We start from the raw sequence: 17,148 nt of genomic DNA, 5'->3' as shown, positions 1-17,148 counted from the left end.
TCATTTGAGCTGCTCGAAAATAATCCTACGGCTGGAGGGCTGTAGTTGTAAGCAAGTATTTGAGTTTTGTCCATATTAATTTTATACCCAGATAAGTTTCCAAAATGTTTGCACAGATTCATCAGTTCAGGTAAAGATTTGTAGGTTGTTCTAAATATATTAATATATCATCTGCGTAACACGCGAGTTTGTGTTCCTTTCCTTGGATGTTTATTCCTTTAATGTCCTTGTTTTGTCTAATTGATTGTGCCAGCGGCTTTAAATATAAGGCAAATAAAAGTGGAGACCAGGCGCAACCTTGTTTGTTTCCTCTCTGGATAGTAAAGCTGTTTGAGAGGTAACCATTAACTTTAACTCTTGCCGTGGAATTGGCATACAGAGCCTTCACTGTTTCAATAATTATGTTATGAAACCCAAATTTAGTCAATACTCTATACAGAAAGTCACAATTTACTGAATCAAATGCTTTTTCCGCATCTATACTAATGAGCATAGCTATATTTTTAAATATTTGTATCTGCTCTATTATATGCAGGGTTCTGCGTATATTATCTTGTGTCTGCCGGTTTCTTATAAATCCAGTCTGGTCGTTACTTATCAGATTGGGTAAGAATTCCTCCATTCGCCTGGCCATAATTGAGCTAAACAGTCTGTAGTCTATATTAAGGACGGAGATTGGTCTATATGAGCCACACTCAAATTTATCTTTACCTTCTTTGGAAATGGCAGAAATAATGGCATCGTTCCAACTTGGTGGTATTTGGGATTTCTTTAACACCCAGTTGAATGTCTGAAGCATTATAGGGATCAACTCGTCCTTAAATTCCTTGTACCACTCTGCGGTAAAGCCATCAGAAGCTGGTGACTTATTGGTTTTTAGACGATTTATGGCTTTCCTAAGTTCAATTTCTGTGACCTCTGCTGTCATTCTCTCATTTTGCTCTTCGTTTAGAGTTGGTAGGTTTATGGAGTTAAGAAAATGATCAATCTCGTCCTCCGTCCCACCAGTTACTTTGGAGTATAAGTTTTTATGAAATGCTTCAAACGCCCCATGCATTTCACTTAATTTGGTCATGATATTTCCGGTTTCTGGATGTTTGATTTTGCTTACAGTGCTGTCAGCGATTTTCTTTTTTAGTTTCCATGCTAAAATTTTCATTGATTTGGATCCACCTTCATAGTATTTCTGTTTCAGATACATTAATTTTTTCTTTATCTCTTGTGTACTCAGATTATTTATTTCGTTTCTTACTTCTTTTAATTGTTGCAGTGTGCTTGTTAAAGGGTACTTTTTATGTTTGCTTTCTAGTTGTGTTAACTTCTTTTGTAATTCTTCAGCCTTTCTATTAAGCATTTTCTTCCTATGGGAGGCGATTGAGATAATTTTCCCTCTCATAACTGCCTTTAATGTGTCCCATAGAATAGGAAATGACACTTCTCCATTATCATTTATTTTTAGAAAATCGCTCATTTCTTTTGTTATTTCTTTTTTCATATTTGTGTCTTTAAGAAGGAGTGAATTTAATTTCCAAGAGAATAGTTTTGGACATGTGTTTAGATGAATAGTTAGATATAATGGTGCATGGTCGCTTACATCTATTGACCCCATTTCACATCTTTGGATTGTATCCTTATCTTTACCAAAAGTTAGGAAATAATCTATTCTGGTATTAATTGAATGTGGAGCCGAGTAGTGGGAGTAGTCACTCCTTGTAGGGAAAAGTTCTCTCCATATGTCTATCAAACCCACCTCCTCCATGAGTGTAGAGACTTTTTTATATAAAGTATTTGGCTCTTGTATTCTCCCACTAGAACTATCCAAGTCTGGCCTCAGTCTGATGTTTAGGTCTCCACCACAAATCAATAGACCTCGGGTTTCTGTTACCATTATATTAATAATTTTTTTAAAGAAACTCAAGTCGCTTCCTGGTGGTGCATATACATTCATGAATGTAATTAGATTACCATCTATCATTCCCTGGACTAAAACAAACCTACCTTCTTTATCCTTAATCTCAAAAGACTTTTCAAAATCCACATTTTTGGAGATTAAAATTGCCACGCCTCGCCTACGGCCAGATATGTATGAGGAGAAAAACATATTTGTGAAGCTCATTTTCTTTAATTTTTCATGTTCCTCATCATTTAGATGAGTTTCTTGTAAGTACACCACTTGTGCTTGCTCTTTCTTCATCTTAGTCAAAACTCTGCTACGCTTAATAGGATTTGTGAGTCCATTGACATTAAAAGAAATAACTTTAATACCTTTCGTCACTCTGGAAAAAAATGCACATTTCAAAATATAAATACCTTTTTGACTGGTCAACTCCCTTAATGAACAAGAACAAAGAACTGTAGTAACAAAAAAAACAAAAAAGTAAAAAACGTGATTCCAAGGTTGGGGTCGTTCCTGTCAGACCGTGACTTGGATGTTGTTCAAGTCCTACCAATAGGGGAAAACCCTTCCTCCTGAGAAAAGGGCCCCTGATTATGTTTTTAACACTCATTTCTCCGTTGTCTCTCTTCTTGCATACATTCAGCTGTTAGGGGAAAAGTACTCACAGACTTTAACAGGAGGACTGCTCGTCCTCACTGATCCTCTGCAGAAGCGGGGGAACGGCTCCTAAAAGCTCGAAGCTTCTTGCGGATGATTTCCTCTCGGTGCTCCTCTGTGTCTCGCTGCTGCTGCTGTGTTCCCATCATCTCCCAGGCTGTTCGGGACAGCTGCTCCGTCAGGGTTTCCCTTGGTGTAACATCGCTGACCTGGAAGCCTCTGGTTCTCATGTCTGTGGCCGCCTCCTCCGCAGTAGAGTAGAGCACAGTTCCATCCTGGCTGGATATGGCGTCTGGAATCTGATGTTTTTTTGTTTTAAAGCCTTTTTTGCTTCAGCATAGTCCTTCCGTTTCCATAGAATGGCTGGGGCATAGTCCTGGTCAAAATATATTTTTCTTCCGTTCAGAAGAACAGTCTTTTTTCCCCAGGCTTTGCGTAAAACATCTTCTCTGGTTGTGAAGCTGGCAAACCGTATCAGAATCGAGCGGGGAGTTTCTGTTCCGCCCCTCTTTGCACCGAGGGCCCGATGTGATCTTTCAATGCCCAGATTGGTGTCTTGAGAGAGATTTAAACAATCTTTTAATGTTTTTTCCACAAATTCCTGCATGGAGGATCCCTCTGCTCCCTCAGGAACATTGTAGAGTCTTAAATTCTTTCTCCTGGCCCGACTCTCCTGGTCCACAATTTTCTCTTCCTGTTCGCCGACAATCTTTAGCATCTTTAACATTACATGCTCCACGTTTTGTACCCAGTCTTCCACTTTATCAATTCGGGTCTCTGCTTCGGCTATTTTGTTACTGATACTTGCCAAATCCGACTTGAAGTCTTGGAATTCTCGGCGGAAATCGCGTATTTCTCCGAGTATTGTGGCTAACGCTGAGTCGGGCCCTTTCTCCAGGTTAGCCATAGCATTAGCTTCTTGTTGTTGTTGTGTTGGTGGCGCCGCCGCGGCCTTTTCCTCATTTGTGCGTTCCCCTGTCGGCCCTTTCTGCTTTTCTTTTTTCCCCATGTTCACCCCGCTTATTCCTATGCTATTTTCCGACCTTTTCTTAGAAGAATCTGATGTTTTTACGGGGTGAAGACGATAAAATAGAGAGAGCTACTGCGTTAAGCTGCCATTCGGTAGAGTGACGTCACCGGAACCAGATATTCCTGTTTTTATTCATATTTATGTTCAAAAAAGTTCCGTTTTAAAGGTTTAAAAGTTGTAAAAGTTTAGCTTTGGTGTGTTAAATAAATGTTCATCTTTTTCAGCCGTGACCTAAAGCGTGCTTTGGATTTAGGCCCACGGTGTGACTGATTTTGACACCCCTAAAATACCAGTCTAGAAAATTCAGGCATTTTTTGTGTAAAACGGGCTACTAGCACTAAGGAACACGAAAGAATCTGTGTGATGGGGTGGGGGTGGGGTTACACTCCTGGGAGTGAGTTAGTGTAGAACCGCCACTGTAGGGTCACATCCTGACACCAGAACCTTCATAAGGACAGTGAGAATTCAGATATTGAAAACAGCTTTTTTGAGTCCAGAAAGAAGCTGTTGAGACTGAAGAAAGAGCCGCGCTGTCAAAGCTGCTGCTTTAAGGAGCATACCACTGCTTTCACATTTGGAGCCTGAACTTCTGGTTCTACAGATCATCAGACCTGCGGGACTTTCACTTCCTCTTCCTATCGGGCTGCTCACTTCCTCATTCAGCCTGGAACCCCGCCGAGCGCCAGTATGAAGGACAGAACCGGAGCTGCGGAACGGGCCGCGCTGTCCCGACAGGAAGTCTACGAGGATTACGTGAGGAGTTACCCGCAGCTGTACCCGGAGATCCGGCCTTGCGGAGACGCCCGCCTCCTGGAGAGGGCAGCCCAGTATCTGCGGGGGGAACCGGACCTCAGAAAGCCTTTCACCGTCTTCCCATTCTATCAGGCGCTGGCCGAACGGCGGGGGGAACAGAGCGCCACCTGCAGGAAGCACCTGGAGGCCGTCATCCGGTGCGCGGAGCTGCTGGAGACGGTGTGCGTCCACCTGCGGGTGCAACCATGGAGGAAGGAGATCCGCAACATCAAGGTGCGTCTGCCTGTCTGTCCCTCTTTCTTGCACTGCATGCTGGGAGATTGGTGGTGGGGACGGCGGCAGCATGGATGGTGTGAGTGAGTGAGTTCGAGAGTTTGACAGAAAGTTTGTGTGGTTCAGTGATTTTTCTTTCTTGAGTCATTTCCTGATTTGAGTGAGGTTTTACTGGTGAGTGGGGGGGGGGGGGGCTGTGGGGGACTTAATAGGTCATGCTAACATCACTTATGCCTCCCGAATGAATACAGGAGTGATTGTTTTCCGACGGAGGACCGTTTAGTGTCCTACTTGATGATCGCGAGTGGCGTCAGTGGGCGGGGAGTTCCTGCAGGTCTTCCCCCTAGCGGGGCCGTCCACGCGGGTCATTTTGTTTCAGGTGTTCCCCCGTTCATCCCCAACGAAGCTCTGGAGAAGGAGCTGCAGCGTTCTGGGAAGTTTGCCAGCGGTTTCTGAACTGTGGCTTAGGGTGCAGTGAGAAGCTGAAGCATGTTCAGTCCTTTCGTAGACAGGTGTTCATGTTTCTGAGCTCTTCTGCTCAGACTCTTGACGTGAAGCACAGGGACGGAAATGACTTGGTTTACGCCAGAACGGGGAGTCTGAAGTGCTTTGAGTGCGGAAACGCGGGGCATCGGCGTGCCGCCTGACCTCAGAGGGCGGCTGAAGGGCAGCCTGAGGAGGCCGCTCCAGCTGGGGCGCCTCCAGACATTTTTCATGGGGGTGGCCGGTAGGGGGCCACTTTAGATCTGAGGATGGCACACAGAAACAATGAACTATAATTTTAAAATTCATTCTACCAAACGTAGTAAATCAGCCTTTAGAAAACTATCAGACAGTTAAATGCCTACTGATATATTTTGATTTATTGTGTTTATATTTAATGCTTGGGGTGTTTGGCTCTTGAATGGGAGACCTCTATAATGTACAAAAAGTCATTTGTTCTAAAATAATAATAGTAATACCCTTCCATGGTAATTATTAATTATATCTGGAGACATTTCTATTCAGACTGATAAACATGAAACAGTTTTAACATAATTCTAACTTCACCTGTTGGTCCAGGAACAGGTGGAGCCGCGTGCTTCTCTGACCAATGATGCTGACTGTCTTGTGTCTCATCTTTGTCTTCCTCCCTATCTTCTGTCATTCATGCTGGCTGTGGATCATGCTGCTCTGTCTCATCCTCCTCCTCACTACTCCTCTGTTGCTCCCCTAACATATCTTTCCCTCCTTCTGCTGCACTTTTTCTTAAAATAAGAATATATGTAGACTTTCTCTTCTTTCTCTGAACATTGACATACACAAGCGTCAACTAATGACTTTAAGTAACTCTGTGGAAACAGGTCAAAAACACATCAAAATGTTGTGGTAACACAACACACAGTATTCCAGAAAGCAGGTTATGCTAGCTCCCAAGGTAAGTTTGAGGCTAAAGAAGTGTACAACCACCGCTGTCGGTTCCAAAAACAGAGGTATGTTTCAGGGTATGTCAAGTTGCCATAGCAACTCATGCTCTGAACATAACCTGGTCCGGAGCAGGTTTAGTTGAAGGTTAGTTTGTTTACAGAGAGGTGAAGAAGCATGGCGTGTCCATTTGAAGATGATTTAGTGGATGAAGAAGCTCAGATAATACTTTTTCCACCATGAGAGGGTGATAAGACCACGTATGGATGTTGGAAAGATAAACTTTTTTACTTTCATCTAAATTAATTATTTGCTTTAGTTAAGATAAATCATTTTTTTGTCAAGTCAGCTTAAAAATAACACGTAGTTTTCAGACAGTTATTTTGCTTTCATTCAAATTAATTCAATTAAGTAGGTGTAACTTTGGTGCTGCTGTTGGATCGGCACCGCAAGGGATTGTGGGATACCATTCCTTTTGCCTGTCTGGACGTATTCCGGTTTAAGTGTGTTAAGCTGTTTTACTGTGTTTTGTCTAAATATTTTTCCTACTGTGTTTAATTCTTTGTGCACCATGAGTGAGAGGGAGGGAGAGGATGATGAGTTTATATAGCACCCCTACTGTAAATTGGTGTAATGATAAATTCAGAGATATGGTATATGGTTACATGTTATTAATCCCTTTTGTTTCATTCATATTATTGTTATAAAAATGAGTATATCCTGCAGGCTCATATTTAGACATATGAAAGTTCAAGAATTACAATAAATTAAGATGGAAAAATAAATAATAAATAAATTAAATAAATAAATAAAAATAAATTAAGATGGAAAAATTTTAAATGAATTAATTAATATTACATTTAGTTAGATAAATATGTAAATTTGAGTTTTAAAAAAATATTGAGTTTGATAGACGTAAGAAATTAGGTTGAAAAAATTTAACTCAATTACTTGTTACCAATTGAATTAATTTAAGTTGGATAAGTTACCGTATATATATATGTGTCACAATGAAAATGAGATTGAAACTCATGCGTTTATTTTGTCTGTTCATTTTCTACATGCAGAAACTCTTTCTTTTGCTGATGATGCAGCCGTGTTACTTTTTTAATGGTCGTATAATCTTCATACGCCGTCATTAACATCTCAGACTCCGTCTCACTGAAGTATAGCATTCTCTTTTTTTCTCCACGCGTTTCCATGGTGACTCCGGAAATTGGCGATCCATTGAGAATGTCTTTATGTACCTGCTGTGCACGTGCATTAACCCAGGGTTACCAAGTGGAGCATAATTACACCAGTGTTAATTTTGACACAAAATTTTAATTTAGTTTTAGTCTTAGTCCTTTGACTATAATTCTTTTTAGTTTTAGTCAAGTTTTAGTCATCTGATTTGTTTTAATTTTAGTCTTATTTTAGTCGACTTAAATAAGACTAAAATCAATAACAGATTTACTAGACAATTTTTTACAATATTTTTAAAGTTTGGTATAGTTAACAAACTTAACCAAACTATAGAAAACACAAATTCAACTTTATATACATTATTATACAACTGTGTCTTTATTTCAAATCAAAAGCTTTTATGCAGCAACAAACACTGTCATGGTAATTTGAACAATAACTAGCTGCCAATTCACCATCAATAAAAGAAAAATAAAGTTAGCTCCATGACCTTAAAGCTTACAGCTGAGCTGAACAATAACTGCAAACATTTTTAATTTCGAATCTAAAGTGCACTGAACGACATTTTCTTCTTGCTACCATAATGCTGGCAATTCAACCACAGGATAGCAACACTTATTTACCTCTATTCATTTTCAAGAAAGCACTTTGTGCTAAAGTGACTTTCGCTCTGTTACGCTTTCCCCTGGTTAGGTCACCTGTGACACTGAAAACTCTCTCTGCAAAAGCTTGCGAAGCCGGCATCGCTAACAGATCTAATGCTAATGGTTTCAAGCTGTGATAAAATGTGTCACATTTCCCAAGCCAAAACTGGATTCCTGAATCACAAGTAATGGGCAGTGAGAGCTCCTCCTTAGACTTGCTTAGTTGCTGCCTGTGCTACATGTGGATAACTTCGGTTTAGACTTAGCACTGCATTTGGACAGAAATTTGAAGACTGGCTTCCTTGAGGAGGAAGATGGTGGTTCAGGGTCAGGCTCTGGTCTATTCAGTTCCTCCACATCATCATCAGGGTGAGTCTCTTGACTCTGAATGCACTGGACCACATACCCCTCTGCCTGCTTAAAAAGTTCCTGAGCACTGTCATTGGCGGCATCAAGGAGAGTATCACAATAGGGTTGAGAAAGAAAGCAGTGGCAACAAGTGGAGAGAATTTTCATCTGATGAATCCAATACCCAGGCAAAGCGTTGGTTTAAATTTACTTTCATTTTTCGTGCTAGAGTGGCAAAATCCGGATGACTTGTGTTTTCTTCAAAATCAGTAAGGTGGCTATGCAAATCCAAGAGGGCAGGGACGATCAGTGACATAGACATTGTGTCACTCTGAAGAGTCTGTGTGTGTTCGGCAAAAGGCAACAAGAGTTTATGCAATGAGCTGAGCTTCTGCCACTCACTAGAAAGTAAGTTGTCCCACCCCATCTCATTTGCTATTTCACAAAGAGGATCTTTAACTTATAGTAGTCGTGCAATCATGTAATATGTACTGGACCAGCGCGTGGGACAATCATTCAAAAGAATTAGACCAAACTTATCCAAAATATTCTGTCATTTTTTTTTTGTCATTTCTTCCTCATAATGTTTTTCAATCAGATTGTTTATCTTGGTTTTCTTTGGCACTGTCAGCTTCTTATCAAATACTTCTATCATGAGAATGAAGTCCTCATCTTCTACTGTAGTCAGTGGTAACCCTGACCGTCCAATCCATTTTGCTATAGCCTCCTCTTTTACTTGTTGTTCTCTGGCATTGCTTTTGTACTTTGTAGTACCTAACAGTGCTTCAGCAATGTTTTGATTAGACATTTTAGCCTTTGTTGCGCTTGGTTCATCAGGAGACTTCTGTAGCTGTGACATAAAAAAGTAAAATAAATTTAAATATGTTTATATTATTTATTCATTTTAATCACTTTATTAATTTGTGCAAGCAGTTAATATTAGAGCAATAAACGCAAATAAAAGCATGAAAAAAGTAAATATTTAATAAGTTGGCAGCTAGGTGGATAAAGAAAAAAGATTTTATAAGGTATTAATTTGTCTAGCAATATTGTGGTATTTAAAACCTACAATATTAGTAAGCATAATGATAGGATGTGAACAGTCACGTTTCACATGACTAATCTAGAAATATTTGTGATATTGTCAACAAGTAGAACATTATAAAATATACTAAACATTAGTATTTATCAAATGTATATAGCATAGTATTAGGTATTAGTATATGGTGCTCTCATCTAACTTGAAGAAGGGGCTATCTTACAGTACTTTTCAGTTCGTAATATTTAATGCTTCAACATCTAGCAACTGCAGTCTTCCAATTTGGCTTAGCTCAATAAACAAAACAACATCGTTGTGAATTTACCTTTGAGAAAATGTCCGGGTGGCTCGTCTGTAAATGCCTTTTTAAATTCGTTGTGTTCTTTCCACGAATGATCGCTCCGCATGCTTCACACTTTTGTTTTTTTTCTTCGTCGTCAAATGTGAAGTGAGCCCACAAGTCTCCCCTTCTTTTTCTCCCAGCTTTGGACATTTTGTCGCTCTTTGAATGCCGTCTTCCCGGGAGCTCGGTCAAATAAGTCAAGCTGTGATTGGTTCTCTTCTCTCATGCAGTTTCACCTGTTCCGTTTTGCCGATTGGTTCTTTTGTTCATGTCTCCCGTCTGCTGATTGGATATCATCACAGTCTATTTTTCTTTATTCGTTGACGATAATGTCAATCAATTTGGTCATAGTTTTAGTCTATATCAGTGACTTATTTTCTAGTTTTCGTTTCGTTTTCGTCAGCAAAAAAATATTCGTGACGAAATTAACACTGAATTACACTAACTCATATCCGGTCTTTTGGAACCGACATACCCAGAGTTGGCAAGTTCAGGCGTATTTCAGCCAGAGTTCAGGCTTAAAGTCAGGGGAGTTTAAACATGCTTCCTGGAATACCCCCCAGTCATCAAATTATGTCATGAAATGCGAGGCCTGTGTGACGGGGACATCTTTTTTTCAGTACTAATAAAATGTCATTGCACATCCACCACCGCTGGTGATGTGCTGTTGCAATTGTATTTGCGCACAATACGAATCAGGTGATCTAAAGTACAGTACAGTAAACCCTTGTTTTTCGCGGGGGTTACGTTCCAAAAAGACCCCGTGATAAACAAAATCCGTGAAGTAGAAACCTTTATTTTTTTTAAACTATTATTATACAATTAAATACTCTATTATACATTGAAAAGAAAGAACAAACCAATTTACAGGCTCAAGCATTTGTTTCACAAATAAAAGTACTTTAGAAACGTTTTTTTCAACAAATAACTTCTGTACTGTACTGTCAAATAATAATTTTAATGAATGTGAACAGAAGGCTTCAAATCGCGGAGATTAGCCCCGCCCACCGCGACCCGAGTATTGGATTAAACGGGTACTGGAGAGGAGAGTCTGTCCGATAGTTGAACCTCAGATTCAGGGAACAACAGTGCGGTTTCCGTCCTGGTCGTGGAACGGTGGACCAGCTCTACACCCTCTCTAGGGGGCTGGAGGGATTTTGGGAGTTTGCTTATCCAGTCCATATGTGTTTTGTGGATTTGGAGAAGGAGTTCGACCGCATCCCCCGTGGTATCCTGTGGAGGGTGCTCTGGGAGTATGGTGTGCGGGGAGCCTTACTGAGGGCTGTCCGGTCTCTGTATGACCGGAGTAGGAGCTTGGTTTGCATAGCTGGCAGTAAGTCAGACCTGTTCCTGGTCCACGTTGGACTCCGGCAGGGCTGCCCTTTATCACCAGTTCTGTTCATAGTTTTTATGGACAGAATTTCTATAAACAGCCAGGGGCCAGAGGGGGTCTGGTTTGGGGACCACAGAGTTTCCTTTGGGCTTTTTGCAGATGATGTTGTCTTGTTGGCTTCATGAAAGAACGAGATCCAGAATACAAGCGGCTGAAATGAGCTGGGCGCTCCCTTAGAGATAGAGTGAGAAGCTCGGTCACCCGCGGAGAGTTCGGAGTAGAACCGCTTCTCCTCCACATCGAAAGGAGCCAGTTGAGGTGGCTCGGGCATCTAGTCCAGATGCCTCCTGGACGCCTCCCTGGAGAGGTGTTCCGGGCATGTCACACTGGGCGGAGGCCCCGGGGAAGAACCAGGACACGCTAGGGCCAGATTTACACTGCATGGTTCAAGTGACCCAATTCCGATTTTTTCCTCTCATGTGGCACAGATCGGATATACCGGTGAACGTGTAAGCAGGAAAAAACCGCATGGATTCCAATTTTCTCAGATCGGATTCAGGCCTCATTCATATGTGGAAATAAATCGGATATGAATCGGATACGTGCGTTTGCGTGTGCTATGTAAGCAGACAAATCTGATATTCCCCAGTAAATGCAAGTCGTACGTCAGCGACGTCAACTCAGGACACCACCAACTGAGATCACATGAGTTATTATAGGTGCTTTTGTGCGTTGATTTTGCTGTTGGAGGACAGCTGGAACCCCATCAGCGTGTTACCTTTCAGCCTCAGGCTTCAGACTGTAGTTGGAAACCGCTGTTATTCCCGGTGCGGTCCCGGTCAGGACGCAAACTGTAACTTATCAAGCGGGACACCGTTGCTCTGGAAGAGGCTAGAAGCCGTTTATTTCTTTGCTTGGATCAAACTGTTAGTACAGCACAACGTCTGCAAACACTCCCTCGTTCAAAACTCAGAGAGAGCACATAAGCCGGCCGAGCAGCCCTCCTTCTTCCTCTCCAGCGCATCCCCTCTCGTGCGCCTGCCTAATCCAGGAGCGCCCAAGGCAACGCCTCCTTCCGTCGCTGCGTTGCCTCCATGACAGCCACAGTCACACAAAAGAAACAACAAAAAGGGGAGGGGGGAGAAACAAACTTTGCTTGTTTCTTTCTCGCCATGCAAAACATTTGCCGTTTGGACCAACAAGCATCTTCTAAATGTGCTTTTATTACTGTAATGATTATTATTAAGGGCCCGCTCGCTCATAATTTTTTTAATCCGTGCGGTCAGTGCTCAGATCCGCGGAAGGCGGAAATGCTGCTACGTTACGTAGTCCTCAGAACGTCTATGTTTGATAGTTTCAGCATTGTATAGCCCTTGTGCTATGTTAGATGACCCAACCCTTTCATTGACGTGTTCTCCGTACCACGACAAAGGTGGATAAAGGTGGAAAGATTTCATGTAATCTATGGACACCAGTGAAGATCACAAATCATTGAAGAAAAAGGTTCAAAGCACTGTCTAGTGGGTCAGGACCGGGGGTCGGCAACCCGCGGCTCAGGAGCCGCATGCCTCTTTAGCGCTGCCCTAGTGGCTCCCTGGAGCATTTTCAAAAATGTGTGAAAATGTAAAACGTTGGGGGAGATACATATATTTTTTGTTTTAATATGGTTTCTGTAGGAGGAAAAACAACAGGGTTCAAACAAAAAGGTTCAGAGCACTGTCTAGTGGGTCTAGATGACCCAACTCCCAATGTTAAAGTGCCTAGGATAGCACAAGGGTTAATGTAATGCAAAAATCGGATACGGGTCACTTTAAAAAGATGATGTAAGCGGGCTGTCAAAAAAATCGGATATAGTCAGAAAATAGGATTTGGGCATCCAGACCTGCAGCGTAAATGCAGCCTATGTCTGTTGGCTGGCCTGGGAACGCCTCGGGGTCCCCCCAGAGGAGCTGGAGGAAGTGGCTAGGGCGAGGGAAGTCTGGGCATCTCTGCTCAGTCTGCTGCCCCCGCGACCCGGTTCCGGATAAGCGGAGGAAGTTGGATGGATGGAAATTTAAACAAATTTTCCACTTGTAATAAAGTGATTCTGATTCTGAATCAAATGACAGAATCTATTTAACAAAAATGTTTTTATTTTAACATTTCCTATGGTAGTTGATCTGATTTCAAAATGCAACTTAATACAAACTATAAAAATGCTTATGAATCAATATGGCAAGCCCAGCTTTCTTTGTAAACATTATAATACAGCAGTTTAGACAGCAGGCAATAAGACATAAAAAAGTCCTGCTTAAACACAAACTCGTTACAAAGTGAGCAAGTACATTCTTTCTGTTTTGTTTTCCACAAAAGTGCAATGTGGTCTGGGTCTGCTTCAGGTGTCAACAGGTAGTTTGCCTGCACAGTATGTATTTTAATAGCCTTTGATTGGTGAGGAGGTGGCACTGGCACAGTTATTTTTTACTTTTCCTTTCCAACAGCTGAGCAAATAGATGAGATCTGAATGCCACTTGTGTTAGACCTATTTTAGTGTTACAACATTGGGTTATGAATCTTCTGACACACAAGTTTTTTTTTTGTTGGACTGGATGGAAAAGAAGAGGAGAGAAGAAGACCAGGACTTCTAAAAATAACTCTTTATAGTACTGTGAAAACTGGACTTGATAACTTTTATTAAATTTTCTTTTAAAGAAAAGAAATACATAGTTATTAGAAATCATTGGATTATTCTGTACCCGCCCACAATGTGCGCTTGTGCCACAACTCACTGACAGTCAGGCTTCAATCTTAGACATGTGTATTATCACTGAACAGAGATGGTGTGACGTCACCCACAGCCTTACCCATCGCAAAATTAGGCCAAATCTGGACTGATTGACTAAGATTGTGTCTGAATTCCTTCCCTAACCACTACATAGTGCACTATGTAGTGCACTATGTAGTGCGTTTGCCATTTTTAATGCTGTCCCAATCTACAATTCCAAAATCAAGTGCCCTAGAAATTTCCCAGAGGTCTCTGCGAAAAACCAGTGTGCATTGATGCTCACTAGATCGGCGAATATAGACCACAATGCATTGCTTTGGAACAATTTTTGCCCAAGAAATGTATTAAAATGTATTTTTTTAATAAACCATCAACATTTTAATCTTCAGAAGACAGTGGACTCATAAAGTTGCAAAACGCTGATATTAATTAGATTTTAACTTTGTGAAATCGATGACATCATATCCGCCGTTTAAAAAAAAGAGGTGTGAGCATGGGGTCTGAATAGTTTTTCAAATTCCGGGCACTACATAGTGCCACACTATATCGTTTTTTTAGTAGTTAGGGCGGGAATTCGGACATAGCCTGAGTCGATCTGAGTCACCTTTTTAGGGAAACTACATTTGCCAATCATGAGTGAGCTTGTTGGTAGTCCACACCCCTCCTTTGACTGAAAGTGGCTTGGGAGAATCTGTCATTCAAATATTCGAGGTGGAGACAGTGGGCACCACATGCTTTTACTGAGGTCAGTTTATAACTTGAATAACTTGTGATAAAGAAGAAATCTCATGAAAAAAATGAGGATTAGCAGGAACATATTAAGAAAGGTATCAGATCAAGAATGGTTATTTTGACCAACAGAATGACTGGATAACAGCTGTTTCTTTCTCTATAGAAGTTTGTGGGATTTTGGCTTCTTGGAGCCAGCAGGTACTTCCTGTTTGGAATGCCAGAGGGGAAAGAAGTGCAACTTGTACTCTTGAGAACCCCCAGTTGCAAATAAAGTGGACCCTAAGACCTGTAGGAGCCTTTTCTAAAGAGAATGAACTAGAACAGTAGTCTGGTTTATTTTTCTTACACATTGTGTATCTTTTACAGGACAGAAGAAATTTATGTTCAATGTGTGTTTCAACAAATTATTCAAAAGTGAAAATAAACTAATGTTTATAGTTATGTTATTTGCAGTGGCGCCTCCAGAAATTTTTCATGGGGGTGGCCAGTGGGGGGCCACATTAAATCTTGGGGTGGCACACAAAAACCATGAGCTATATTTTTAAAATTCATTCTACCAAACGTAGTAAAACAACCTTTAGAAAACCAACAGAAAGATAAATGCCTACTGATATTTTGTAGAACATGAACTTATAGTAGATACTACTAGTATAATAACTAATAGATACTAGTAGATACCATTAGTAGATACTACTACTGATATATATTTATTTATTTTTTTGTTTATATTTAATGCTTTGGTGTGTCTCTTGACTGAGAGATATCTATAATAAACAAAAAATGAAATCTGTTGTTCTGAAATAATAATAAAAATATCCTTCTAATTATTAATTATATCTGTTGACATTTCTATTCAGACTAATAATCATGAAACATTTTTATTATTAGGGTAACATAATTCTAACTTCACCAGTTGGTCCAGGAACAGGTGGAGCCCCTGCTTATGCTGAGTAGTGCCTTGCTTCTCAGACCAATGATGCTGACTGTCCCTCCTCTGATGCCGTCTCATCTTTGTCTTCCTCATTCTCTTCTGTCATTCATGCTGCTCTGTCTCATCTTCCTCCTCCTCACTACTCCTCTGTTGCTCCCCTACCATCTCTTTCACTCCTTCTGCTGCACTTTTATTCTTAAAATAAGAATATATGTTGAATTTCTCTTCATTCTCTGAAAATGGACAGACACAAGCATCAACTAATGACTATAGGTAACTCTGTGGAAACAAAAACACATCAAAATGTTGCGGTAACACAACAACCAGTGCTTAAATAGTGCCATGAAAATGAGTGGCTTGTGACAGGGACATCCTTTTTTTACTTATTAATATCCATCCACCGCCGCTGATGATGTGGCGTATTTGCACCAAGTATTTGCACACTGGGTTTACATGTTTTGCAGACCGCATGTTTTTTACACCTTTGCAGCTGTATTTATTTAATATTTATTTCTTTATTTAATAAGAATCTACTTTTTGATAATAATTTTTCATAATAATTTTAGTGATATTTTTAATTATTTAATATAAATGTCATTTGTGATGTCCTTTATTGATGTAATATTATATAGATTATTTCTGAATGTCGTGTTGCTGCTACAGATAAATGAAATTTCCCCATTGTGGGATTAATAAAGTCATCTATCTATCTATCTATCTATCTATCTATCTATCTATCTATCTATCTATCTATCTATCTATCTATCTATCTATCTATCTATCTATCTATCTATCTATCTATCTATCTATCTATCTATCTATCTATCTATCTATCTATCTATCTATCTATCTATCTATCTATCTATCTATCTATCTATCTATCTATCTATCTATCTATCTATCTATCTATCTATCTATCTATCTATCTATCTATCTATCTATCTATCTATCTATCCAGATCTAAAGTACAGTAAACAGATTGTTAAAGACCCACGGAAAATATTTAACAGGAAAAGAAACGTAGCATTTTGGGATGTGTGATTGTGTGTGCGTGCGTTCTCGCGCGCACGCGTGTGTGTGCGTGCTGAAACCGGTGCTCGCGATGCAGGAAGAGAGGGGGGAGAGCGCGTGTGAGGGTGTGGAGCGCATACACGCGCGGTCAGTCGCCGTTTTGGACTTAAGGAAAAAGTAAGATCCTTATACACCGACATGCCACCATCAAGAGAATTTGCACGTATTAATGTAAATTTGGCAAGCTGATTTACGTACGTGTACATATTAAACTGCAAGGTTATTGACGCACAGGTAGAGAAGAAGCGGAGTGACTTTTTAGCCAATCAGAATGCAGAACACAATGCACGATGCAAATCCGTGAAGTAGCGAAACCGTGAAAAGCAAACCGCGTTATAGCAAGGGATCACTGTAAACGGATATGGAAAATATTTTACAGGTGTGAAAAGAAATGTGTTTTGTGTGTGTGTGTGTGAGACGTGTGATTCAGGAAGAGGGGGGGGTGCGCGTGTGAGGTGTTAGGGGCCCACACGCACGGTCAGTCTCTGTTTTGGAGTTAAGGAAAAAATTATAAAGAAAGTTCCTCTTAAAGCAGTGGTCCCCAACCGGTACCAGTCCGTGAGTCACTTGGTACCGGTCCGGTCCGTGAGTCACTTGGTACCGGTCCGTGGGTCACTTGGTACCGGTCCGTGAGTCACTTGGTACCGGTCCATGAGTCACTTGGTACCGGTCCGTGGGTCATTTGGTCCGTGGGTCACTTGGTACCGGGCCGCAGAGAAATAATAAATAACTTACATGACTTCC

The 17,148-nt window shown here is 40.8% G+C and overlaps 1 protein-coding gene across 1 annotated transcript in view; it reads left to right on the top strand.

The window, feature by feature from the left end:
• Window positions 1–1,241: 1,241 nt before the first annotated feature.
• The window catches only part of LOC105357917 (uncharacterized), a 37,476-nt gene continuing 21,569 nt past the window's right edge, over window positions 1,242–17,148 (top strand). Inside the window, exon 1 of the mRNA XM_023963547.2 lies at window positions 1,242–4,610. Within this exon, the coding sequence (XP_023819315.1) occupies window positions 4,272–4,610 (339 nt within the window). The 5' untranslated portion in view covers window positions 1,242–4,271. The remainder of the gene's footprint in view (window positions 4,611–17,148) is intronic.

The sequence above is a fragment of the Oryzias latipes genome, chromosome 15 (assembly GCF_053564925.1).
Source record: "Oryzias latipes strain Hd-rR chromosome 15, Olatipes_Hd-rR_3.1".
Classification (NCBI taxonomy): domain Eukaryota; kingdom Metazoa; phylum Chordata; class Actinopteri; order Beloniformes; family Adrianichthyidae; genus Oryzias; species Oryzias latipes.
Note: the sequence above shows the minus strand (reverse complement) of the source record. Positions and strands in the feature narration are given on the sequence as shown.